Source organism: Prunus persica, chromosome G2 (assembly GCF_000346465.2).
Source record: "Prunus persica cultivar Lovell chromosome G2, Prunus_persica_NCBIv2, whole genome shotgun sequence".
Classification (NCBI taxonomy): Eukaryota; Viridiplantae; Streptophyta; class Magnoliopsida; order Rosales; family Rosaceae; genus Prunus; species Prunus persica.
In genome coordinates this window covers 19,230,706-19,256,500 of record NC_034010.1, presented here as the reverse complement: position 1 = coordinate 19,256,500, position 25,795 = coordinate 19,230,706, and the positions used below count along the sequence as shown (strand labels likewise).

Sequence of the window (25,795 nt, the reverse complement as noted above, 5' to 3'; positions counted from 1 at the left end):
AAATTTAATTCACTACACACCCTAAAAGCTCATTAAAAGAAAAAAGAAAAAGAAAAAGAATTCTAGCCCATTAGTATGAAAATTTCTAGTCCCGCCCTTTGTTGCAACCCAAAAGACGAATTTAAAAAGAAACAAAAATAAAAATGGAACAACTTCAATGTCAAGGAACCATCATTTGTTGTTTGATTAAAGCATGATTCTCTGCCCATGAACCTATTGTTGTTTTTTTGTTTCTTTGTAAGCCTACCTTTGATATATAGTACGTGGGTACGATAATGCAAATTATGAGTATGATAAATTTTTTGTTCTTTTTGTATGCATTTATAAGCCATTATGGGTTTCACCATCATTTTATCATTAAAAAGAAAAAGAAAAAGAAAAGAGTCGATTATCATCAAGATCTCAAATCGTACTATATATCTACCCTTTTGGCAATATTGCTTTTGGTTTTTCTTCGACATAAATAAAGATAAGAGGATTGGGAATCCTGTGCGACCGTGGGTGTGGTTTATCAAATTTTTTGGGTAAAAACACACTCAAGAATATGCATTCTGATTATTTCACTAAACTGGAAAACTTTGCATCTGCTTGAATCAAATATACATGTTAAAGAGATCCCGAGTCTCTATATTTAGCTATCGTGCATATATGAGGAAATTAACTTTCGCGAAGTTAACTTTGTTGCTGATACTCGGACTAATTTGGGACACCAATACCAGCATCAACATATCTGAGCGGACTATATACCTCATTTTGTTCAGTCAGCCTTCAGTTGGATTTATAGAGTGGTGGTGTTTTAGGGGCTCCTACCTTGTAGCCTCCTAGTTTTCTTTTGCAGAAGAAAAATATACGTGTTGAATCGAGCTTAATACAAAAATAACCTAGAAATTGCTTAATATCACAAATTTTATTTCCCAACTGAAGTTATATAATTACATTACGTAAAAAATGAGTGATATAAGCTGTAAATTTAGACGATTTAATTTCTCATTCTTGCAGTCGCGAAAATGGTTCAAAATAACCTAGTAAGTATTTGCATGTAATTGAGATTTAACTTGTATGTTTTTCTCTATCGAGAAAGAATTAAAATGTGAAAGAAAGGAAAAAATAATTGGAAATTTTGTGTAAAATGAAGTGAAAGAGAAGGTCGCAAGGGTTAAAAAAAACCAAGCGACAGATCAACAGATGATCGTATCTTCATCGTACGATGTATTATTCGGTGGAGGAACTAGTTACTAGTTTGTCCACACGTATCGGTCCACTGCTGCAGCACAACATCTCACTCCCAAGACTTAGACTGGAGGCATACTCGCTCCGTGCTCAAGACAGCTGTCTTAACTGATACAAACGTTTGCCTTTGAAAGGCGATGAAATTACAGAAATAGGTCACAGCAGGGCACGCGCGGACCAGAGCAGACGAGGAGCGTTGGGTGAGAGTAGCAGATGACCAGAAGAGGCGGAGGCAGAGGCAGTCTGATTGTCCAACGGGGGAGGAGGAGGAGGAGGAGGAGAAGAAGAGAGTACACTGTACACAGACTGGAGGCATTCGTGGTTAAAGGCTGACACACAAGTTGACTCTTCTGTACGTAATGTCTAACTTTACAGGGACTTTTATATGCAATGAATTTATATATATATATATATATATATAATTAAAAATATATTTTATCAAATAGTTTTGGCATAAAAAAAAATATTTTTTAATAACATAGTAGGCAGAGAGAAGATGAGAATTTTATAGCTCAATTCTTGTAAATTGGTCCTCAATAATTTGTCATGCTACAGTTTGAAGTGTGACATTGACATTAGAGCAAAATATTGGTGTCGCTAACTTTATAGCAAGATTTTAGTTAACTTATGCCCTTGAAGTTCCATCCTTGGGGATGTGACTTGTTTTTGTTTTTGTTTTTGTTTTGTTTTTTTTTTTCTAATATGGGTAATTGCTGTCCAATTTAATAAGAACCGTCTCGCGCCCGTCCCATTTGTCCGTTTTAATTGGAATAGTTGTGTAGTTGTGTCATGTCCAAGCTACGAAATGGGATTGATTTCGGTTATACTTGTTTATTGTGTGCCACAAAATTACAAGAGGGCGTAGTCTTCCAAACCAACACCCCACGGAACAAGGCAACGCAAGTATGGAGGAAAAGGACCAAACATCTCTTCTGCCCTTCAAATACATCATAGTATAACTTCATCTTCTTCCCTACGCCCTCACTCCCTCCATAGGCTCTGTAGGAGATTAGATAAGTGGCCTGTCTTGCTTCCCACAAATTTTCAAAGCCTAGCTTCATCCTGAATGATTTTGCTCTTTCTCAAGTAAACCCTCAAAACCAACACTGCTCAGAAAGACTAGGCCAATTCTGAGGAAAGCAATCTAATAACTCTCTCTCTCTCTCTCTCTCTCTCTCTCTCTCTCTCTCTCAGCAATTCTTTATTTATATTTATATTTATATTATAAACAGAAACACACATACACGACAAAAACCGAGCATCCATACTGATTTCTATTTAGTCCAAGTAAAATTATGTTAGACTCCTAAAGTCTCTATCTGAAACCTCCAGCAAGGAGGCATTTGTGGCAGCTAATACTAAACATGACAAGCCCATTACATTTACCTTCACTTCTACTGGCAGCACACATGAAACTTCCACACAGCAGCCAGTGAACATATGAAACAAAATGGTCCTTGAACCCGACACCAATCTTTTTGGGCAAGGGGGAAGCAAACTTGGCACTCAAAGGAAAAACAAAGACAAAACATACAATAGGAAGCCCTAGTATGCGGGGATCCTGCAGAGCCTCTCTTACCATTGATATTTCTAGTGGGGAAATGAGCACTATTATGGCTAGTGTGCAAAGATTTAACATCTTACAAGACTCGTGAATCCCTCAACAGATAAACACAATCACTTTCCTATACATTTTCATCGGTACAATTGCATTTTTCCTATTCTGCAAGTGTCAAAACTCAACATAGCGATGCAACGAGTTCAAACATCCCTCAACAAGTAGTAACCACATATTAAAGCATGCAACAATTTCTAGCTTTTCCCCTTATAGAGGAAAATGCTGATTTTATGAGAAGTTGTTTGCACAGAGCTACACTGGTGGGAAAATTATCAACACTAGTCTATACAGAGCTATGTTACTAACTTACTAATGCTTGCCAGAGAGATTAATGTTCATTCCTTTATCCTTAGTTGGGAGGGGATGTGAGGTTACAATGGAATTGAATATCAATGCATCAAGCACAACTCACTTTGGTTTGTCTGTCAGGGTTACCAAAGACTTCATCACACCCGGAGACACCTTGTCCGCAAGGACACCTTTTTCTGAAATCAAAAGGGACTTTTCCTTCACAATGCTTTGTAGCTTTCTAGAATCGAAGTCAAGTTGTTCTTGTTCTGGATCCCAAGGGCAAAATTAAGTTTCAGAATCAGTTACTGAAAAATAATTAAATTAAAAACAATGTAACTAACACAATATATACATACATATAAGAAAACACAGATGACAACTCATGAATCCTGCGAGTTCATGAGCTATACTCCCAACTTTAGATAGTAATGAGAGATAAAACAGCCATACAGCAACGTTCATCTCAAAACCCAACTGAATTCCTTTATGTATCCATTAACCAGTAGGAACACTATGAGTAATAACCAGTTGGATTGAAAACTTTTCAGCAGGAACAAAGAACCATGCATTCCTAAAAGATTTCTGATGAACGGATCCCTCTCATCTCCATTTTGAATTCTCTAATATAGTCTCGAGCACAGCTTTTGTGAGATTAATGGATGTTGCATATCAGGAGATGATATCTTTATAAACATCAAAAGCCCTTTTGAATGGAAGGTAATTCTAGAGCTTAAGGAGTTTGGGAGATTCATAAATTGGTCTATCAATTTCTTTATGGATCCTACATAGATTATTTAATCCTTTCTGCTCACAAGGGCTACCAATGGATATCCTAGTTCAGAAAAGATTTCAACTTCTTATCCCTTTATTCGTTTGTTTTGATTCTTTCCTTATACTCTAAACCTTATAAACTACAATAACAAAGGAATTAAAATCTAACTATACCACCTATCCCACCCGATAGCCACCAAGGTTTTATCGTTCAGATATTGTTTGTCAATTTGACCAGTGAAGAATCGTACTCTGAGTACTATATAAGTTACCTAATGAGAGAAATGACGATTTTCTAAAGTTTAAAAAGAAAAAAGAAAAGAAGAAGTTTTGAAATCAAAAGTCCACATCTGATTATTGACAACACCAAATTTCCTAAAGAACTCAACAAAGCCTCTTTAAAATATTTATTGATAAATGGTTAAATCACAATTTTGATATGTCAAATAGTGTACTTACTACTGTTCGTTATGCTCCCAAGTAATTGCATAAAAAGAAAAAGGAAAATGAGGCCTGAAAGAAAACCTGACTCCAAGACGGTGTGGGCAGCATGGAATGGAATCCTTGCAAAGACATCAGTTCCTGGGAACATCATCCAAGTGCGCTCATTTGAGTCATGGTTACCGCATGTGGGGCATACCTCCTTCACCAAAGGTCTTGATTCAGGCCCCGCAATCTCCTTCATTATCGACTCAAAAGGAGATGGAACACTAGTCTTGGTTGTCCGAGCTATCTTCCTCAGAGATGTAAGTGCTTCTCTATTCCCATTCCTCACCCTGTCATTTTCAACCAGCTGCAATTTCGCCATAACAAACATAATCCCTTCAATGTCTTACTAACAAGACCCAATAAAATACATTAGTTTATAATAAACTTGAATTTGTTCAAAAATAAAGCCACTTAACTGTACTGGGATGGATCAACTAACAAAACCCAATTAAACATATTAGTTATTAAGGAACCAAAAGGGAATTTCGAATAACTAAGCCAAATAACCATGATGGAATAGATTAATTTGTCTTGCCAGTTATATACAATCTACAGTATCTAAAACATAATCATGTGGTTCCAATCTTTTAAACCAATCAATTTGTTATTGAAACATTATGTACTATCATCTTTGAGTTTAAACTTGTTTGCAAAAAGAAAAAAGAATCTCTGAGCTTAAACTTTCCAACTTCTCAGGTTCTTCTCGAAGAATAAAAACACAATTACCTGGTGTCGGGCTAAAAGGAGATGCTCGGCTTCAGTCTCAAGCTCAATTAAGCTTTGCATGGTCTCATCCATTCTTGAATACTCAATCAGACTACCTACCTAATTGTGCAGCTGAAACATAATTGAAATTAGCTACAATTTACTAGATGGCTTTGCTTAACTTCTGAACGAAAACCAACCCAACTAGGATAAGAAAATAGAACAGTTAGTCAGAAAAAGAAAATTATAATAAAAATTGTGCCTCAACTTAAAGATTCAGTCATCCCAAGAACAAAGTAATTTCAACACAGCATATCAGCATTTAAAACCCCACCTTCTCACCACGAGCAAAGGTGATAGTACACAAAGCAAAACAAAACGGTCAAGGAGAAGTATAAGAAAAATCTCATCAATTTCCCTACAAAATTGGATATTTGAAAAAGAACCCATCAGATTTTCTTGCTTAGACAGAACCATGTTCTGAAAGCATAAAAGATAAGAAAACAACAAATAATAGGAAGGAGAAACACAGACAAACGAACGGGTCAACAAAGTTTGAAATCGAAAGGCATCCAAGTGAAAATTACATAGATATATAGGCAGGCTGAGAAATGTGGACAATTCAGTACTCAACAACAATGCAGATTACGCAAACTTATCATTTATCACGTTCATTACACAAACATTTAAACCACAATCACATGCAGAAACCCCTTCAATCCAGAAAACCCAGATAACCTATGCAACTCTATTATCTATGAAACACACAAACTAAGCCTAACCACATAATTAATCACAACAGCAGCAAAATAAGTATAATAATAAAAAAATCAAATTGTTTCAAATTTGAAAGTGTGATCATAGACAATTAGTATAAAAATGGAACAAAAAATCCAAGTTAAAAAATTACTTCGTCCGTTGCAGACTGCAGTTGGTGAGCCTGGTCCACCGTCGACGTCCGAGGGTTTGAGAGATAGACAGAGTCTGAGAGTCTGAGAGACAAGAGATGATAGTTTGGATTAGGGTTTGAGTTCGAGAAATAGAGACAGACACGATGGAGGCTGAGAAGAGTTAGAGAGAGAGACAGAGTCGATGGCGGTCTGAGATCAGGGATGACACTGAGAGGGTGGCGACGGAATGTCAGAGGCCAGAGCTTAGCGGAGGCGGCGATAGAAAGAAAAGGATTGGGCTTTTAGGGCTTAAAATTTGGGTGGGCTAAATATCAACATAGAATTAGCCCATTATATTCAAAACTCAAATGAGTTATGGAAGGAATAAAGAAAAAAAAGGGAAAAAAATCTTTCCGGAATTAGAAAATTGGGTTTATGTTACCAGAAGAGTTCACAGGTTCTACACGCGGCAGTGGCTTCAAGTAGAATTTCGAAAGAAAAAGATGCAGAGGTTCAAGGCAGCTTCATTGGTAAGAAACGGCCTTCACAGTTGCCGTTTGCTTAGCCATTGCAGAGGCCTCTGCTCTCTCCCAGACCATGCTCTCAACGATGATCTTGACCACCAAGTGAGCTTTTGTCGATTACCCATTTCTTTATTCTTTCTATTTAAGCTCAGACATGTGAAACGCAAGCTCTCTGAGAGTATCAGGTATTGGTTGAAGGCAAAGCTTGGTCCAGGACAGCGATTCTCAACAGACCTTCAGCGCTCAATGCTCTCACGACTGCAATGGTGTGTTTTTATCTTTTAAAGCAATCAATTTTCTTATTTTTTTTTAGACCCTTAATTCTATTTTAAGGTTTCGTTTGGAACCCATTCCTAAGAACTCCCGTAATGAGTATACAGGGGGCTAGATTGCAGAAACTGTACAAAAGCTGGGAAGATAATCCTGATATTGGTTTTATTGTAATGAAGGTGATTGTTTTTCTTGTTCATCAATTTTGGTCCAATGCTTATGCTGATATTGCTTAGTTGCGATTACTCAGGTGGCAGCTGACAAATTGTTTTGAATTTTTGAAGGGCAGTGGCAAGGCATTTTGTGCTGGTGGAGATGTAGTTTATCTTTATCATATGATAAACAAAGGTGGGACTCCCTTCTGATTTGCTATGAAACAATTTTATAAGTTGTAGACATATATTTATGGCTTACATACTTTTATTTGATTTCAAATTTGATGACGTTAGCATTATGTAGCCAGTTGAAAGGGGTGCAAAGTAGATTTCTCTTTTATGGCTCAGTTGGTTTCTTTTTCTGCTTAATATCAGACAATTGTGTTAACAGTCCTGTAAATTTGCCTTACAATGTGCAGGGAAAATAGAAGAATGTAAACAATTTTTTAGTACACTATATGCATTTATGTATATGGTTGGTACATGTTTGAAGCCACATGTAAGTTCATCATTATTGAGTCATTCTTGGGCAAACAAGCATTTTAGGTTCCTAATCTTGCAGCGCTTCTTAATTTTCTTCTCATTTTTAAGTTCATGATTAATCTCCATGCAGGTGGCTATCTTGAATGGCATTACCATGGGTGGTGGTGCTGGGGTCTCAATACCCGGGACATTCCGCATTGCAACTGATAAAACTGTATGTAACAAGGATACTTGTACACATTACTTTTCTCTATTGCAGATGTTTGTTGGCTTGGTGATTGGTCCATATTTCATTGTTCCTTGTTCTCTTTTTCATGAGGATTCCCATAAACTATTTTGCAAAATCCTCCCACTGTTAATTGTATTACACTCAAGCATTTATAATTTTATATGACTAACTGCTTGTGACTTGAGCATGTTTAAAGGAATAAAACTAGTTCTTAATTTATGAAAAGAACTGAAACAATGTCGAGGTGTTTTGGGACTTATGTAATGCAGCAAAAATGTCAAGTTATTTTAGGAAGTCTAACCAGTATAGAATATGTCTTGTGTCCCTTGCCTTTTGAAGAATTTAGCGTACAAGCTACAGATGGGTGTTTCTGGTGCAGTATTAATTATTATCTTTACTAAATAAATAAATGTGTTTCACAGCCTGGTCAGGGATTTATGCTATAGGGGACTGTTTAAGCATCTGATCCCTTTCTCTAACGTCTGTATCTTGTGCACCCACTTTGGCATGACATCTATGTCAGTTTGCATGTGAATCTGGTTTAGACACTTAAAACTAGCTCACCTTTATGTAGTAAAATAGTAAAATGACATACAAAAGGACAAGTGACTTGTGTATCTCATGTGTAATTTCTGCTCCTAACTATGTCGCTCATTTGCTTCCCCTCCCACACCACCCCGCCCCTATGCGGAAGTTGAAACCAATTGAAACTGTGGAAATAATATATTCAGCTGAATCAGTGCAATGCATTGTACTTCCAAAAAGACTTCATATATGTTCATATTTCTGCAAATCATTTATGTGGAATCAACCTATCCATTTGGGGGAAAAAGGTTTTGGCATGCTCAATATTATATTTGAGTATACAATTTTTAACTGTAGCAGTAGGATCTTCCTTTATTCACCATAGAGAAAGGAGTCAGACAAGAATTTGATATTACTTCTTCGTCTTTTTTTTCAAATGATCAAACTGTTTCCTCTTTACATCGATGTGCTGGTAGAAGCTGCTGTTATAGGGTATCCTTGCAATTTGCAGGTATTTGCTACCCCTGAAACTATAATTGGTTTCCATCCCGATGCTGGGGCATCCTTTTACCTGTCACATCTACCGGGTCACTTAGGTATGCTTGCTTGGTTTTTCATGCATGTAACTTGGCTTTTAGATTATTCATTTGTAGTACAAGTTCAAAAACAGAAAAGACAAGGTTGCAGATTTTCCTTTTTCCTCCAGACTGATGGAGGATATGTATTTTAACAAGAGAAATGATGGGAATTATATTAAATGCGGACAATTGCTCAGAAGATTCCCAAAGGGTTTGAAATCCATGCTGCCCTCGTGTGAAAGTGACTCAATTTGTCTTCCTTCTTCTCCTGAAGTTGAGGAAGCATCTGGGAGTTATTTAGGGAAAGAATGATGTTGAGGAGCTGTTAAAATTGGCATCATTTTGCCTCTTCATTTAAGACAACCGTGAAAAAAACAAAATTAATGTGCTTCAGTGTCGATTTTTTTTCTTCTACGTTCTAATTAACCTTTAAGTTGGCCCCTTTCCATTTTTCTTCCTCATCTTGTATCTAATAGTATTCTTTGCATGGGAGAGTGTCCACCGTCATTACTTTCCAAATTCAGTTTGCCTATGTCTGGTCTTGTTTGCAGGGGAGTTCGTGGCCCTTACAGGTGAAAGGCTCAATGGATTGGACATGATTGCTTCTGGGCTTGCAACACACTATTTGCATAGTTCAGTTAATTTCAGGACTCTTTCCACATTTTTTAAAGTTTGTTTTCGGTTTATCTTTGTTATATAAACTTTGTGATTTGTTTCCCTTTATCCTAGAGGCTTCCTTTAATTGAAGAAGAACTTGGGAAAATAGTCACTGATGATCCTTCTGTCATTGAAGCTTCTTTAGACAAGTATGGTGAACTTGTCTATCCAGATGAGACAAGCGTGCTTCATAGGTTTGTTTTAATTATAGCAATTAGTTCCAAGGGCATTTTATTATATTTACAAATCGTCCTTCTATTCTATATTTTCAGCCAAATTTAAATGTTTATTATATGAATTTTTCAAACTGTGGTTGTGTGCTCCTTTAATATATATATATATATATATAATGATTTTAGCTAGCTTATGTATTCATGTCTGGTTTGTGTAGGATTGAATTAGTTGATAAATGTTTCAGCCATGACACGGTTGAGGAAATTATTGATGCCTTGGTAAGCATGTATCAATTTTGACTTACTTCTCTTTAGTTTAGATTTAGAATCATTAAACCAATAAAAAATTCTATCAGATTTTCAGGGGATCATGGTGTTTTAACTTTTTTCAATTTTATTTCTTAAAACTCAAAGGAGTGACACACGAGATATGTATGCAACATGATGGGTTAAAGTAGAGAGAAATTGAGTGTGAGGTATGTACGATGAGAGTGGATTGGTTGGAAGAATAGGGTATGTGTACTATACTATCCTTAGCATTTAAATTTATTATTGAAATTGTTTTAAATTATAGGTTATATTTGTCTCTCAAAAGAAATAAAAAAGTATATTTGATACTTTCTAAGGAACAATCTTGAAAGAGAGTTCTCTTAATCATGTTGTAGATGATATATTTACTGTACTGAAAATAAAAGAAGTGAAGAAACATAGAAAATAATTGCAGTCATTTTGAGAAAGATTTATTTGATCTGGGAGGCAAATTACTCACGTGTCAATCTGAGCACCTTCTTTGAAGATTTCCTGCATGGAGAAGATTCCAGATGATAAACGAAATCTTCAGGATGTTGTTCCTTTGAAGTATTTAGGGCTATTGTAGTGAAAAACGGTTTGGTTGCCACCTTTAAAAGGTTTACTGTACTGCCTTGAGAGGGTGCTATCAACTTTTTTTTTCGTTTTGTTTTTTGCTTTCTTTAAAGAACTTCCAATGACTGACCGAAACAAATTGCTGATCTGATTCTGCTACACATAACTTCATTACCAATTCTTAGCTACCTCACAAAGTTTTAAAAACTCCTTAAAAAGATATTCATTTTTCATATTGTAAGCATCTTTTGGTTTTCTTCTGGGCCCCATATTATGATGGGTGGAAGTTCGTTTGGAAGTTATACCTTCCAAGTTCCAGCAATGAGGGGATCTTTGAGGCATCATTGTACTTTATACCTTCTTGCCTCTTGGACAACATCTGATTGCGTGCTTTAAAAAATAAATGTTCAGGAATGTGAGGCAGGTAGAACAAATGACGCATGGTGCACTTCTACTCTAAAGAGACTTAAAGAAGTCTCACCATTGAGCTTGAAGGTTGCCTTGCGATCTGTGAGTAGGCCTGCATGAAACATGTTTGAGATGACTTGGTTTAAATATATTGCATTATATTATATATATGACCTGGCCCTTCATTATTACTTGGTTCAGATAAGAGAAGGTAGATTTCAGACCCTTGATCAGTGCTTGGTTCGTGAGTACCGAATGTCCCTACAGGGTGTCACTAAGCAGGTTTCAAATGACTTTTGCGAGGTACACAGTTCCTAATTTATTTATTTATTTTTCCGATGAAATACTATCATGCCTTTGTGACTAATATCTTGGTTGGTGACATCATTAGGGCGTTCGGGCACGTGTAGTCGAAAAGGACTTTGCACCAAAGGTACCTTCTTTGATCCTTTGAGCCAAGATGGCTTTTGATAATCTAACTGAAAACTCTAGTAATTGAAGAAAGTGGAAACAGGAAAGAGATGGAAATACCTGGAAAGGGTATTGCTTCTCTTTTGAATACCAAAATAATGAGTGGCAATATTGCAACCCTTACTTTTTCATCTTTAGATCAATGTCCACATTGCCTGTTCATATAATTTTAACATGCTTCTTGTTCTGAAAATATGCAGTGGGATCCTCCAAGTGTTGAAAAAGTGTCCAATGACATGGTGGATCAATATTTTTCTCCTCTTAGTGAGTTTGAGCCCGACTTAGAGCTACCGACGGAGCTGCGAGAAGCATTCACCTAGTTCACCTGAACACAATATATATTGTCTCTCTAGTTTTGTGATCTTGAAAGCTGGGTTGATTCCAAGCATTTGCCTGAACTAGTATTCTTTCATGTTAGGAACTAATTAATTTTTGGGTTTTCCAGCCCCTTGTTGAAAAGTGGGACGTAGCTTACAAAATAATGTATCCAGTAATAAAATAAAATAGAGTTTCTAGATCCTTTTCTTCTTTTTCTTTGGGGCGTTCTCGCCATGAATTGTTTACATGATTAATATGGTTCTTTTATTTGTCAACTTGTTTTGCCTTAAGAAGGCTTTTTCGCTTAATTATATCTAGCCATTCAACTTTCTTTTGGATTGGCTTAACATTCAGAATTTAAGCAAGGACACTGCTTCCTCCTTTCTCGGAAAATACTTCCCTCATTCCCCGTAAGTAGGAGCTCCCACATTCCTGCCAATAGTAGTGTGACATATGTGCAGAAAATTTTCTTTTTGTGATTTTGATGAATTATTTTTGCTTATGTGTCAAATTGTGATTCACAGTGATTCACGGAGTATCTCCTTAGTTTCAATGAGAAAAATTTATATATCACATGCGTATATATGTCGTATATCATTTATATCTCACTCGTTACATGAGTCGTGACCATGTGTGATTAGAGAGATTTTGGAGAAGAACGCATGTTTCACCCAAGTTTTTACTTTCTTTGAGGATGGATACAAACCATGGCCTCCCTTTTTAATTTTTAATTTTTTTACTATAAAAAAGTCAGTTTATTGTTGGATGCATTATTTATATAAGTCATATTTTATTTTAATTTAATCTAAAGAACGAAGAGGGGATTCAAACTCGGTGTAGAGCGGGGTCTGCATTGTTGGATGCATTTTAAAGCTTTATTTTTCCTTCTTTTCCCTCTCTTCTAAGCTAAAAGCCAAACGACATCGTTCTCTCTATCTTTCTTTCTTTAATCAAAAGAATTGAACGAGGAGCCGTATGAGGTGAAAATCTCATGTATGGTTTTGTAGAGTGGCAGTAAGGGTGACTTATCTGTTAAATTTTTTCATAATGTTTATTATTATTTTAAGACAAAGTTTGCGGTTTTCCTTTGGGTGCGTGGTTTGGGCTTAGGGCTTAAAGAAAACCCAAAACCCAGCCATCATCATCTTCATCCTGAGCGGCTCCAACGCCCCATCTCCTTTCTGCTCAGCTACCATCGCCATCCCCATTCCTCTTTCGCCTTCCAAAACACAAGGGGCAGTGTAGTAATTCAACACGCTACAATCTTGTTTCCATTAAATGGTCCTCAAAATTTTGGCATCAATTGATACACAGCCAATCTCACTTCGGCTGATTCGCTAATTTCCTCTGCTCTACAAAGTAAACAAGCACAGAGAGAGAGAGAGAGAGAGAGAGAGAGAGAGAGAGAGAGAGAGAGAGAGAGAGAGAGAGAATGACGACTCGAATAGCTCCAGGAGTAGGAGCAAACTTGCTGGGCCAGCACTCCGCCGAGAGAAACCAAGACGCTACTGCTTACGTCGGCAATCTCGACCCTCAGGTTCTCTGTCCATTTTGTTTATTTTTTTATTTGGGTTTTTGCTATCGACTAGTGTTCGCAGCAAAGATGAGAAATTTGAGCATTTAGGGCCTTTTTGTTGAGTTTGCTCAACTGGGTCTTTCTATATTATTGTTTCAAGTTGTTGATTTTGTTTGATTGCTTTCAGGTTTCTGAAGAATTACTGTGGGAGCTGTTTGTTCAAGCTGGCCCTGTTGGTATGTATCTCATCAAAAACCTGCTTTGTAGATTTAGATGGTTGTATCTATGTGTACCTGTGTATTAAAAATCCTATCGAAGATATGTGTACTTGGTTTGATTTAGATTTGCTGATGTTTGAGCTCTTTGTCTTTCAGTGAATGTGTATGTTCCCAAAGATAGAGTGACAAACCTTCATCAAGGATATGGATTTGTTGAATTCCGTAGCGAAGAGGACGCTGATTATGTAAGTGTTGTACATAAGCCACAATGTTCCTTGTTCTCAAGTTTCTCTTTCTTTTGTTTGTTAGAGTTTTCTGCTTCTGGTTATTTATTTATTTATTGACTGCTATGCAGGCTATCAAGGTGCTTAATATGATCAAACTTTACGGGAAGCCAATACGTGTAAATAAGGTATTGAACTGTGCTTTCCTAACTAACATTTTCTGGGTTCTATGTGCTTTGTGCCACTAGACGGTAGTAATTATGAAATGGAATTTAACATCATAAAAAGCATTCTGCTCAGTGTCTGAATGCCCCATATCATATAAGTAATGGAATTTTGATGAATTGTGTGATTTTTTGGTTTCAGGCATCCCAAGATAAAAAGAGCTTGGATGTAGGGGCAAACCTTTTCGTTGGAAATCTTGATGTTGTAAGTTGTTAAGACTTTCGGAAAACCTTACTTTGCAAATAGATAGATACTCTATTACATCAGTTCTAACGTTGCATTTTAACCCAATATTTCTTGTAGGATGTGGATGAGAAACTCCTCTATGATACATTCAGTGCATTTGGAGTCATAGTTACAAATCCTAAGGTAATGCCTCAGCATGTCTTTCATCGCTTAACATTTTTTATTTGAATATTTCGTAACTTAAATAACTTCTTGCAAAGGATTATCGTCATTTTTAAAGTTTGTATTTTTTTCTTTCTTCCTTTGTCATTAAGTTATGTTTGTAATGTGAAGAAATGCATTAGCATGCTTGTGACTTTATTTGGAGGGTAAATTCATGCATGATGTTCATTGCCAATTTTTTATTTTTCTGTGATAAATTAAATGGTTATGCTTATGTGCAAATTGGACTGTAATGTTGGTAATTCTCTTTTCTAGATAATGAGAGACCCCGAAACCGGAAATTCCCGTGGATTTGGCTTCATTAGCTATGATTCCTTTGAGGCATCTGATGCAGCTATTGAGGTATGTATCCTTCTACTTGTCAGTAAAATCTTAATATCTTCCAACCATTGTTGTAATGCTTGTTGAAATGGCTGTCTTTTTCATGTTGAGTTTATTAAGAATTTGGGTTTCTTCTTGTTCTGTTTGTTTTTAAGGCAATGAATGGCCAGTATCTATGCAATCGTCAAATAACAGTATCATATGCATATAAGAAGGACACTAAAGGGGAGCGTCATGGTACTCCAGCAGGTAAGTCCTCTTGTTTACTCAGCCGCTGCTTTTGTGCTTGTAATTTTTCTTTTTGCCACATGAAAGCTTCTTCTTTAATAAGGGGGTGTCGTTGAATTTAGTGAGACCATAATAGTTGATAGAATCCAAAATGAGACACGAATAACCTGTTTTTACCATTTGTATATTCATATGTGCAGCATTAATGTCTATATCTAGCTGAGACCAGAATTTGATTCCTTCTGGTTTTCATTTTATTTCTTATTTGTACCACACATTATGCATTTGGATGAGACAAATATACCATATTAAGTTAGTAGTTGGGTTCACTTCAAAAACAAACAAAACAAATAGTTTGTAGTTGGTTTAGCCTTTAGGGAAAACAAAAATTAGGGATTAGAATAGGTCAATGTTATTATTGCTGGACATTACTTAACTACCAGAATTACATTGCAGAGAGAGTTTTGGCTGCAAGCAATCCTACTTCAAAGAGCAGGCCTCATACACTGTTCGCTAGTGGCCCCCCAACACTTGCCAATGGTCCTCAGTCCAATGGTACCATGGGTGCTCCAGTGCCTCCACGACCTTTTGCAAATGGAGGTGTTGGTCTTCCTCCACTTCGCCCACCACCTCCTCAAGGTATGGCGTTCCCACCCATGCAGATGGGTGTACAACCAACCTGGCAGGGTCAGCCACAGCAACCAGGTCAAATGCCTCCACCGCAAATGCAACAGTTCAGACCTCCTCCTCCAAACATGCCACAACCCCCTCCACAGGGTGCTCCGGCTCCTCCAAGGTCTCTTCCACCGCCTATGGCCATGGGAAACCAACAACCTATGTGGCGACCACCCCCACCTCAAATGAGGCCCCCGAATATGCAACACGCATCAATGCCCCCACCTCCCCCCCTCAATAACCCTCCACTACCGCCCCCTATGAGTTGACTGAAATGAATTAGTTTGTAAACTCGTTAGAATGATTTGGATGTTTCTTGTTTCATTTTGTTGCTTGTTATAGAATCAGTAATTTTTACGTTTTAGCGCAACAAACATGTTGAGGTGATTACTGATTATTAGAGGCGGCTTCTTCCTATGTTCACATCAAATAGCAAGCTCCTTATTGTGAACAAATTACCATTGTTTTATGCTAGAGTCCTTCCATAAGATCTTTTTGCTGTATGTAGCTGCAGATGTCTTAATTGTCAACATCTTCATTTGTTTTACATAGGAGGCTTCAGATTCCACTGCAATTCTCTACCCAAAAAAAGCCCAATCTGCGACCATGAACTAGCTTACAATCACAAAGATTCAATTCAAAGGAAATTATAAATATAATCCTACTCTCATGTAACACATTATACAAGTACTTCCACATTAAATACAAATACATAAACCAACAAAAGCAACAAGTTAAGCGTCGGACCATGTGGTATCTAAGCCACCTCAGTTGTCCTCGGGCACACCGAGGCTTCCCAGACAGCCTTTTGAGTCATCAACAACGTTGTTCAGACGAGGAGGTTGATAATAATGGTATGCATCACATCCCACAGTAGAGTCACACTCATCCAACACCATGGCCACTACACTATCCAGTGGATAGTGCCACGACTGGTGTGTTGTCATTGTGGTGTTGGTTGTGCATTCTGATGGACCGCCCCCATTGCTGCAGACAACAGTGGTGAACATATGTAGGTTGTGTACATTTTGCCTTTACCACAAGTCAGGATTCGTTTTTTGGTTACATTGTCCAGGCGGAGCCTTCCTGCCTCTAATCCGGCGGCTTGGATGACATTGCTGCTGAGCTTCGGTGACCAAGCAAGTTGCTAAAAGTAGAATGACTAGTAGGAACAATGGACCCTTTTGAGAATAACTATTGAGCTCTTCTTCATTTCCGCTATGTTTCTGCGTGTCTACTTGTGGTGTGGGACGCTTTATGCATATAAAGCATTTGACGGGTGGTACATAGAGCCATTTCAAAGCACCAAATTATCCTTTTGATGGTATGAGCAAAGATACAAACTTAGCTACTATATTAAATTGTCTGTATTATATACTTGGGGCCTAATGAATGCTGAAAAATGCCTTAAATGTATTTAGGGCAAACCCTTTATCTTTTTATAATAATGGTACAGTACAAGTATTCAGCCCAAAATAATGAAAGGAAACTATATGATACACAGTTCAGGAGAAAGTGATACATCATCTCAGCCCTTAATAGGCAATTTGAGTTTTATTGGTGCTTTTCAAAATTATGGATCATGTAACACAGATTACTCTTTTCCTAAAAGAATTAATAATATTAAAGTTCCAAAATTTTAACATTATAACAAACATATTGGACTCCAGCAACTTAAAAAAGGAGCAAATGCATTCGACGAAACACATGCTATTCAGCAGCACTGCTGCCCTTGTAATTGTTTATCAACTGTGTCTGGACATCGTGTGCTATTCAGCAGCATGGGTGCCCTTGTAATTGTTTATCAATTGCGTTTGCACGTCGTGAGAAACCGGCGAGTGCTCTTTGTACTCCATTGTGAATTCACCTTTTCCCTGCAGAGATAGAAGTATTACTTACACACAATTCTAGTGGGAATTCAGAAATGAAATTTTTTTGCACATGAAAGAGAATGTTCTTCATTACCTGTGTCATTGATCGAAGGGCAGTTGAATACCCAAACATATTGTTCAGAGGAACCTAAGAGCCAATACACGATATTTTTCAGGGAATAATCTCATAAAAACAGCCATTAATATTAAGGTAATGCAAACACCACTCCAACCAAATTTAATAAATACGGGAAATGTTTCAACATGTATAATGTTTTATATCAGACATGCAAGTAATTACCCCAAAAAAGAAACGATGCCTAAATAAATAAAATGATGAATAGCAAGAAATATCAGATCTGCCAAGTATTTTCACACTGCAATATTGTAAAAGTATCAAACCAAGTATCTACACATTCATACGGTTTAAACAAGCAAGTATAAGGGGACTAACTCCAACTGAGAAGTTCTCTTTTTTGTTAGGACTTTTTCTCTGAGACAAAAGAGCATACCTACAAAGTAAAAATAGCTGACAATTTAATGAATTCCTACATTTTCTAAACCACTACCATCGACAGAAGCTCCCATATCTCCCAAGAACAAACCTGACGCACATACCAAACCTTTTAACCAGAAGAGAAGCTGGAAGTATGGTATTGTATTACCATATATGCTTGAATCTTACACAGATGTTGGACAAAATATGTAAATTTTCTTAGTAGCATTAAAGTCAAGCTGTGCAAAAGTACCTCCTTTTATTGGCTAAGCAAAAAGGAAGAAGTATGAACTACTATTACAAGACTGCAAGAGATACTTACATGGGCAGTAATAACAGAGTCATCTCCCTCCTGGTCATTTCCAATAATAACACCTTTCCTCCTATCAAATGAGAGCAGTAACATTTTCAGTAAAAAATAGTGGGATTAACCCATATATTTTGATTGACAAGAAAACAAAACAAAAAAGAAAAAAAGAAAAGATCTAGTATTTCAGTAAAGTAAGAAAACACTCACTTATTAATATCACCCGCTACAGTTCCCTGAAACTCCATAGGTACTTTCAACTCAACGAGCATAACAGGCTCCAATATCACTGGTTTTGCAGCCGCATAGCACTGTTTGAAAATTTCAGAACTTAATATACATAATAACTGGAGTGGACAAAATTTTGAAGTTGAAAAATAGATCATGCAGGCAAAAGTAGGTTCCAGAATATGTGTTAAATCAAATTTAAAAAGAATTCACTTCACTCAAGGATATGACAAGGACCTTTCTAAATGCATATATTGCAGCTAATTTAAAGGCAAGTTCACTGGAATCCACAGCATGGGCAGCGCCATCGGTTAAAACAACATGAACGTGTTCAACTGGATGTCCAATTAAGGAACCCCTGTACAAGGGATATCATTATGAGCAAACACAATAGAAAGGGGCGGACATTTAGACAAGGATGTTATAGCAATATAGTAACTTTTATAGTGTGAAATCCTGAATGGATTAGATATTGGATTATCCTTGTTTCTATAGCCAACTTTTAAGACCAGATGGGGACTCACGAATTGGCTGCTTCTTTGAAACCCTTCTCAATAGCTGGGATAAAATTTGATGGTATAGCTTGTCCCACAATCATGTTTTCAAATTCAAACTTGGTTGGTGACCCGGCAGGCAGCGGTTCAACATATCTGCAATGTACCAATTAAGAAACAAGTTACATGCAGGGGAGAAAACACCAAGTCGCAATAAGAAAGCCAATTATCAGGTTTCCAAAGGAAGTAACTTGAGTACATGTAAAAGAATATGTACACATGTATCGCACAAATACAATCATGTCTGAACATCGTGCATATAAAGGCATCATCTGGACTTACCCACATACCCGCCCATATTGACCTTGTCCTCCAGATTGCTTCTTATGTAAATAATCAAATTCAGCCCGTTGAGTAACAGTCTCTCTGAAGTTTACACGAGGTTTTCCAACAGTGGCATCAACCTGTTTAGCACAAATATGGGAATAGGAATACAGCAGCAGTACAAGGTAAAACTTAACCTACCTAACAAAAAAATTCCTGATATTATATATTGCAAAAAGAGAACAGGCAAGGCACCTTATATTCTCTCCGAATGCGTTCAACATAAATGTCCAAATGCAGCTCTCCCATTCCAGAGATGATTGTCTACTCAAGGAACAATAATGTAAGGCAAGAATTATTTCTTGAAGTGGAAAAGAAATATACTTTGAACATTTGAGAGAGAGAGAGAGAGAGAGAGAGAGAGAAATCATGTTGAACATCAGACCTGTCCACTCTCAGGGTCCAAGCCAACACGGAATGTAGGATCCTCTTTCTGAAAACGATTCAAAGCCTTCGAAAACTAGAAAAAAAGAAAAAGATTAATGTAAGTGCCATTGAATAATGAGACACACACATATGGCACATGCACACACAAAATCAAAGGGAATCGGCTCACTTGTCCTCCAGAATCTTTTGAAACTGGTTGAACAGCTAATGACATCACTGGCTCAGGGACATTCATAGAAGTCATTGTATATTTAACTGACCCATCAGTAAATGTATCTCCTGATGATACAAGAAGACATGCTTTAGAACAAATTTATGAAAGGAATAAAATGCGTAGAAAACAGGAACAAAGCATTAAATCATTAGGTTATAACGCTTCAAACTAGTTGTCAATGTCATGCACAAAATTAAGAAAGCTATGACTTCATCATGACTGAAAATTTAGATATTTTCTGAATGACTCTGTCTAACATCCATTCTGACATATCCCTCCCTTTTTTAGAAAGCTCAACAAGATTTTGCTTATTCCCTACTCAGACTACTAGGTAGATAGTGTAAATCTAATAAATCAATACATCTTTCCTTCATCCAAAGATTCCCTTTTCATAAGAGACAAAGTGATTCTCTGTGCATGATAAAAGGAAGTCAAACCTGATGCACAGTCTACACCAAATACAGCAACGATTTGCCCAGCATGTGCTTCTTGAATATCCTGTGGATGAAATATTCCACAAAAAATAAAAGATATCAGTAAATTTACCACCACAGACAAAAACCCATCACTAGAGCATCTTCGAGATGTTTTTTATTGTAAAAATTATTTTCACACACTGAAAGATCAAATAATTTTATTAGCAAAAATTTGAAACAAAAAACTAACCTCCATCTCATCTGAATGCATCCGGACCAAGCGAGGGACCTGTTTTTAGAAGATCACAGAATTCAGCAAAACATTCAAAAGCATACAAATTAAAGTGCGATACCGTTGATATGAAGATAAGACTTGCCAGCAAAGAAAAAAAATTAAAGAATCACCACTAGTGATTCACAGAAGGTAACCATACCCAACTGAACACAGCCTTAATCCCAACTTCTTGGGGTCAGCTGCATGAAATCTTATCCAAACAAATTGGAATCCACCATATCACTTTTTCCCGATTTCAATCCCTATTTGAGAGCTATACCTTGAACTCTTACCGCCCAAAAAAAAAAAAAAAAAAAACAAACTATATCCTCAACTACATCTCTTGTGGACATTTCCTTCCTGATCAGTTTCTACTACTCTTCATCTTATTTACTTTGAATGACCACTCTCTTTCAGAGGAATCACCGTGCCTCACATATTTAAACTATCATAAATAATCAGATAACCCCAGATCATTCCATTCCACATTATAACTTTGTTTTGATAATCCACATATCGTAATTAGCCACCAATTGCTTTAGAAAAAATATCAAATTAGATTTCACAAGACCAGATGGAAGAAATTGGTGGCACGAAACAATTATTGCAGCAGAAGGCCCATAAGACATAAAGGCTTAACTTGAACTGAGAACAGTGAGATGAAACATTGCATTCCTTGGACTTACCTTAATCTTCTTACCAGTGTTAATGTTGAAAATAAAATCACCCTTCCGAATGACACCTTCATAGATTCTTCACCAACAAAATAATTGTTAGCATAGTTATTATAACATAATACATTAATACAAAAATTAGAAAAGCTACCTTGACATTAAAACACAGCACCTCTAAGGCATACCTTAGATATGTTAACTGACCAAAACGCCCTTCCTCCAATTTGAAAGCCAGTGCTACAAGAGGCCCATCTGGAGTTCCACCCAATGCAACCTACAGTATTGCAGCAATTTTTTAATTTATTACCCAGGCAGGTTTGGAGAATGAAAGAAAAGAAAAGTTTCAGGATGAATTTCCCCAACTTAGTACCTTCTCTTCATTCTTAGTCTGGTCAAGAGCATAGTTACTGACTTCAATTGGACAGGGCAAATAACTAAGTACAGCATTCAAAAGTGGCTGTACACCCTGTACTCATAAATGGCAGAAAATAAAGAAAATTATTAACAGGGACAATCAAGTTGCATGTACAAATCATTTTACCTAAAAGGTGAAAAGGATAACTACTCCAGAGAACAAGAGGCAAAGCAACAGACCAAAGAAATTCAACGTTTGCTAAAAAAGTTCCAAACTTGTCATGCCGTAATAACATGGAACTGCACCAACACAGACCATATAGTTTCCACAAGGCCATTCAGGAGAAACCAAAAACAAAAATAACAGCAAGGGCCCTGCGTTAGTTACCTAATTAACCTTACCTTGAGTAGAACCAAACAGCTACATAAAAGGGCAAAACCTACCGGCAGTTAAGATCTATGATATATCTATACCCACTGAGGAGTCTACTAATTTGTCTGTTCAGAGATGACATAAGATTTAATCTGGTGACCATAAATGTTTGGATCCTTCACTGTATAAAGTATAATACATCATAATCTTAAGTAACCAAAGAACATGAAATTTAACACATCAACCTAAAAGCGTTTGAAGTTGATTGCTGGCAAATAACAACAGAAAATGTAACCAATGATGTGCATGTCATTAGAAGGAATAAGTTTTTTTAAAAGAAGATAGTACCTTGTTTTTAAATGCACTACCCATGAACACAGGTATGAATTTCTGTGCTATAGTAGCCCTCCGCACAGCTTCCTACTCAAAAAAAAAAAAAAAAAAAAACAGAGGCTTTAAACTTCAAGAGCACAGAAAGATATATGCAGAAATTAATTTATCTTGAACAAAAACAAACATTGGAGATAGCACCGCCTAGAACTTTATAGAAATATATGCCACCACATAATTTTACCCTTGCAAGGAGCATCCAACCACCAAAACCCATGACAAGTAAAAATGGAAAAAGATAACTGAAAATTATAGCTTATGTTGCATCTAACAAGTCAAGACAAAATATTCTGTATTCATTTTCCACAACATTTTCAGAATTTTTTTCTTTTGAATTTTGTCTAATGTACCTCAAGATCAGTGGACGATATAGGTTCATCAGCAAGAAATGCTTCAGCTAGTTTGTCATCAACTTCAGATACAACCTCAATTAGCTCACGCCTCTTTTCTGTGACTAATGCCTCCATATCAGCAGGAACTTCTTCAATAACGATTTTTTCACTAAAAGATGCAAAAAGAAAATAAGAAAAAAAGATATAGAAATGGAAATGCGCATTGAAAAGGAACCGTGTGAACACAATAGCGTTAAGAACAGACCCACTGGAACCATGAAAATACAAAGCTTTCATCTGCACAAGGTCAACAAGACCCTTAAAATCTTCTTCCAACCCAATTGGAACTTGCATGGCAGCACTGTGATGCCGGAGCTTAGCCCTTGCCTACAGGAGAATCAATTTCACTACCACATCACTATTTAAGGTTCAAAACTCAATAAAATTTACATGATGATGTACAACTATCCTTTAAAAAAAGAAAATCAATCTGAACCATCAAGGGAAATCTAGCTTGTTCATGTCCCTTGTTTCATTTTAGCATGCTTTGTATAAAAGAACTAGAAAAGTCATGTCTCGCTGTATCAGGTTGTTGCATAAATTACAATCATGTATAATGCATTCCTCAACATACTGAAACAGAAACTGATGTCAATCAACCCAAACTAATATTAGTTCTAATTCCTTGAACTTCATCACACAAATTCTACAAATTTACAATTATGTTAACCAAATAATTGTATACCCTAAAAATAGAGATTTAAGAACACATAGCCATCAAAATCAATTTTTTCTGGGTAAATTACAACCTGAAAAGCTCAGCACATAATTAGGTGGCCAATATCCTGAGATATTAGTTAATGGTTTGTGTTCACTATGACAATCGAAACACTATACTGAATGCTCTATCTTCCCTCGTAGCAAAACAATAAGCAAACCTAAAATACCGAGATGTTTCCATGATTCGTCAATTTTGAAATGCACCTGGTTCAGAACTTTCCACGGATCTGCTCCCATACGGTCAAGTTTGTTTATAAATGCAAGTCTTGGAACCTCATATCTTCTCATTTGTCGATCAACAGTAATTGACTGACTTTGCACACCACCAACACTACAAAGGACAAGAATGGCACCATCAAGAACACGCAAAGCTCTCTCAACCTCAATGGTGAAATCAACGTGACCAGGGGTGTCTATTATGTTAACCTGCAATAGAAAATTTATGGTTAATGGAAACATTTTTTTCTTCTATTCTGGAAATTATTTAACATAAACACAAAGTTGAAGTATTGCAGCTCATAAATTCAACATATTAACTCATCAGTTTCAGACTAACGACACGGCAAAAAGGTAAGATTACTAACCTCAATTTACTTTTTGACAAGTAATAGTTTTACTAAAGAGAAAGCAGCGAAGGGAAACATGCAAGAGAATCTAAATCTCATTTGGTGATTTCAAAGGTTTTTATTCTATTTTATATATGTTGGAAAAGACAGTAGGCCAAATATCTACAATGCTAATTTCATTTAGCATTAGTAGCTTCAGACAGAACATGTTAATACTGCATGTTCCTACTAACTCCAAGAGTAAGGTAACATTCTAATTTGCAACGCACTCCCTTTGGTGTTCCCAGGTCTCTCAAGTAAGAACAAACGTATCAATAAAAGATTACCCAGGTCCATCTTCCACCAATTCTCTCCAATGTAATAGAACTAGCTCAAGCCTCTTGCACGTTCCAGGTATAGAAAGAAGCAACAAACCGAATTGTCATTCAATATTCATGTATATCTTAAACTCAAAATCCAAGATTTTCAAACATTTGCTAAAATTTTGACAAATTCAAAACTTATATTTAATTATCTTTGACTTGTAACATTAAAAGTAGAAGCATATCAGAGTGATCACTTCCTCCATTTTCAACAAGTTTATAAATTTAACAACCCAACTACACCTTATATGCCAAGTTTCCATTTCCCCATACTTTGAAATAAAAAAATCACTGCCCACCATTAAAAGATTCAAATTTCCATCAAATCCCATTACTTTCCGAGTAAAAGACAGAAGCAAAGCCAAAACCAATAATTGCAATTACCTGATAGCCATTCCAAGTACAATAAGTGGCAGCAGACTGAATGGTAATCCCCTTCTCTCTTTCCAAATCCATGGAATCCATTTTCGCGCCAACTCCATCTCTGCCTCTAACCTCATGAATCTCATGGATCTTCCCAGTGTAAAACAGAACTCTCTCGGTGAGGGTGGTCTTGCCGGAGTCTATGTGGGCCGATATTCCGATGTTTCGGAGCTTGTCCATGGAGTCCTTCCACCATGGCTCTTTGTCCTCCTTGGCACGTGCGAGATTGCCGGAAGAGAATTGGCGGAAGTGGAAAGAGCCGAGGAGGAGAGAGGAGGCTGGTGATGGAGAGGGAGATGGGGATGGAGAAGGAGACTGTACCGTTTTGGATGGGCTGGTGTAGAGGGTGTAGAGGAGGCGTGGTGTGGAGGGTCGAGAGAAGCGCGCCATGGTTGTGGTGTCCGGTTTTAGGGCTTTTGGGGGGTTTGACGTAAAACCCTGAACCCTTTGGCACACTGCCCTCTCTGCTGTCTCGCAGTGTGAGTTGCTTGTGGTTTTGAGAGTTAAAATGCTTAGGCCTTTTACAATCCATTTGGGGGATAAACCCAAATTTTTCACCTCTAAAAAGTAATTATTTGAGTTTTGCCCAGATTCAAATTGGTTGTTTCCCAACTCTCCGGACTTAAATTTTAAGTCCGCAACTTTATTAAATTGTTTTAAAATGTTTAAGTCTAATTTTTTTTATGGATAACTTTTCTTCATTTAATCTTATTAAATAACTTCATAATTTAATTTTGGCTTAATTGCTTTAGTGCACCTTGAAATATTGGTCAATTCTCACTTACCCCCTTAAAGTTAAAGTGACCCACTTTGCCTCTTTGACCAAGATTTGATGTTCCACATTGCCCCTACTATTAACTCCATCCAAAAGTCTGTTAAGTTTGATGACTTGGCATGAGTATTTTAATAATTTTGTGCACCTAGATTTTTTAATTACTTAAAAAAATTAAAATACAAACATAAAATTGAAAATAAAATAGATTGACTTCTTTACCCCGCTTGCCAA

The 25,795-nt window shown here is 36.8% G+C and overlaps 4 protein-coding genes across 5 annotated transcripts; 2 read left to right on the top strand and 2 right to left on the bottom strand.

Moving 5' to 3' along the window:
• LOC18784710 lies at positions 2,899–6,405 on the bottom strand. Of its 2 annotated transcripts, XM_007218465.2 has the most exons (4): positions 6,015–6,405; positions 5,126–5,236; positions 4,436–4,703; positions 2,913–3,405 (listed from the first exon to the last, which is right to left on the bottom strand). In XM_007218465.2, the coding sequence occupies exons 2-4, from the start codon at positions 5,195–5,197 to the stop codon at positions 3,257–3,259; spliced, it is 489 nt and encodes a 162-aa protein (XP_007218527.1). In that variant the 5' UTR covers positions 5,198–5,236; positions 6,015–6,405; the 3' UTR covers positions 2,913–3,256. The 2 variants fall into 2 exon arrangements, with proteins under 2 accessions (XP_020413437.1, XP_007218527.1); XM_020557848.1 differs by lacking the exon at positions 6,015–6,405 and having other exon boundaries at positions 2,899–3,405; positions 4,436–4,745; positions 5,126–5,199.
• On the top strand, positions 6,342–11,850 carry LOC18784775 (3-hydroxyisobutyryl-CoA hydrolase-like protein 1, mitochondrial). Its single transcript, XM_007218032.2, has 14 exons — positions 6,342–6,620; positions 6,704–6,784; positions 6,899–6,967; positions 7,073–7,136; positions 7,363–7,442; positions 7,557–7,640; positions 8,692–8,776; positions 9,310–9,395; positions 9,488–9,609; positions 9,807–9,867; positions 10,864–10,962; positions 11,062–11,163; positions 11,252–11,293; positions 11,532–11,850. The coding sequence occupies exons 1-14, from the start codon at positions 6,363–6,365 to the stop codon at positions 11,649–11,651; spliced, it is 1,353 nt and encodes a 450-aa protein (XP_007218094.2). The 5' UTR covers positions 6,342–6,362; the 3' UTR covers positions 11,652–11,850.
• LOC18787653 (splicing factor 3B subunit 4) lies at positions 12,680–15,967 on the top strand. Its single transcript, XM_007218102.2, has 9 exons — positions 12,680–13,186; positions 13,353–13,401; positions 13,540–13,628; positions 13,739–13,795; positions 13,974–14,036; positions 14,136–14,201; positions 14,496–14,582; positions 14,717–14,810; positions 15,246–15,967. Exons 1-9 carry the CDS (start codon positions 13,082–13,084, stop codon positions 15,731–15,733), a joined length of 1,098 nt encoding a protein of 365 aa, XP_007218164.1. The 5' UTR covers positions 12,680–13,081; the 3' UTR covers positions 15,734–15,967.
• Positions 16,881–25,296, bottom strand: LOC18786290 (elongation factor G-2, mitochondrial). The gene is made up of 20 exons (XM_007220182.2): positions 24,751–25,296; positions 23,643–23,864; positions 22,924–23,045; positions 22,677–22,827; positions 22,285–22,356; positions 21,580–21,675; positions 21,395–21,483; positions 21,222–21,288; positions 20,512–20,550; positions 20,283–20,343; positions 19,801–19,910; positions 19,630–19,704; positions 19,440–19,508; positions 19,203–19,324; positions 18,891–19,016; positions 18,604–18,724; positions 18,349–18,449; positions 18,154–18,214; positions 17,430–17,483; positions 16,881–17,338 (listed from the first exon to the last, which is right to left on the bottom strand). The coding sequence occupies exons 1-20, from the start codon at positions 25,177–25,179 to the stop codon at positions 17,234–17,236; spliced, it is 2,292 nt and encodes a 763-aa protein (XP_007220244.1). The 5' UTR covers positions 25,180–25,296; the 3' UTR covers positions 16,881–17,233.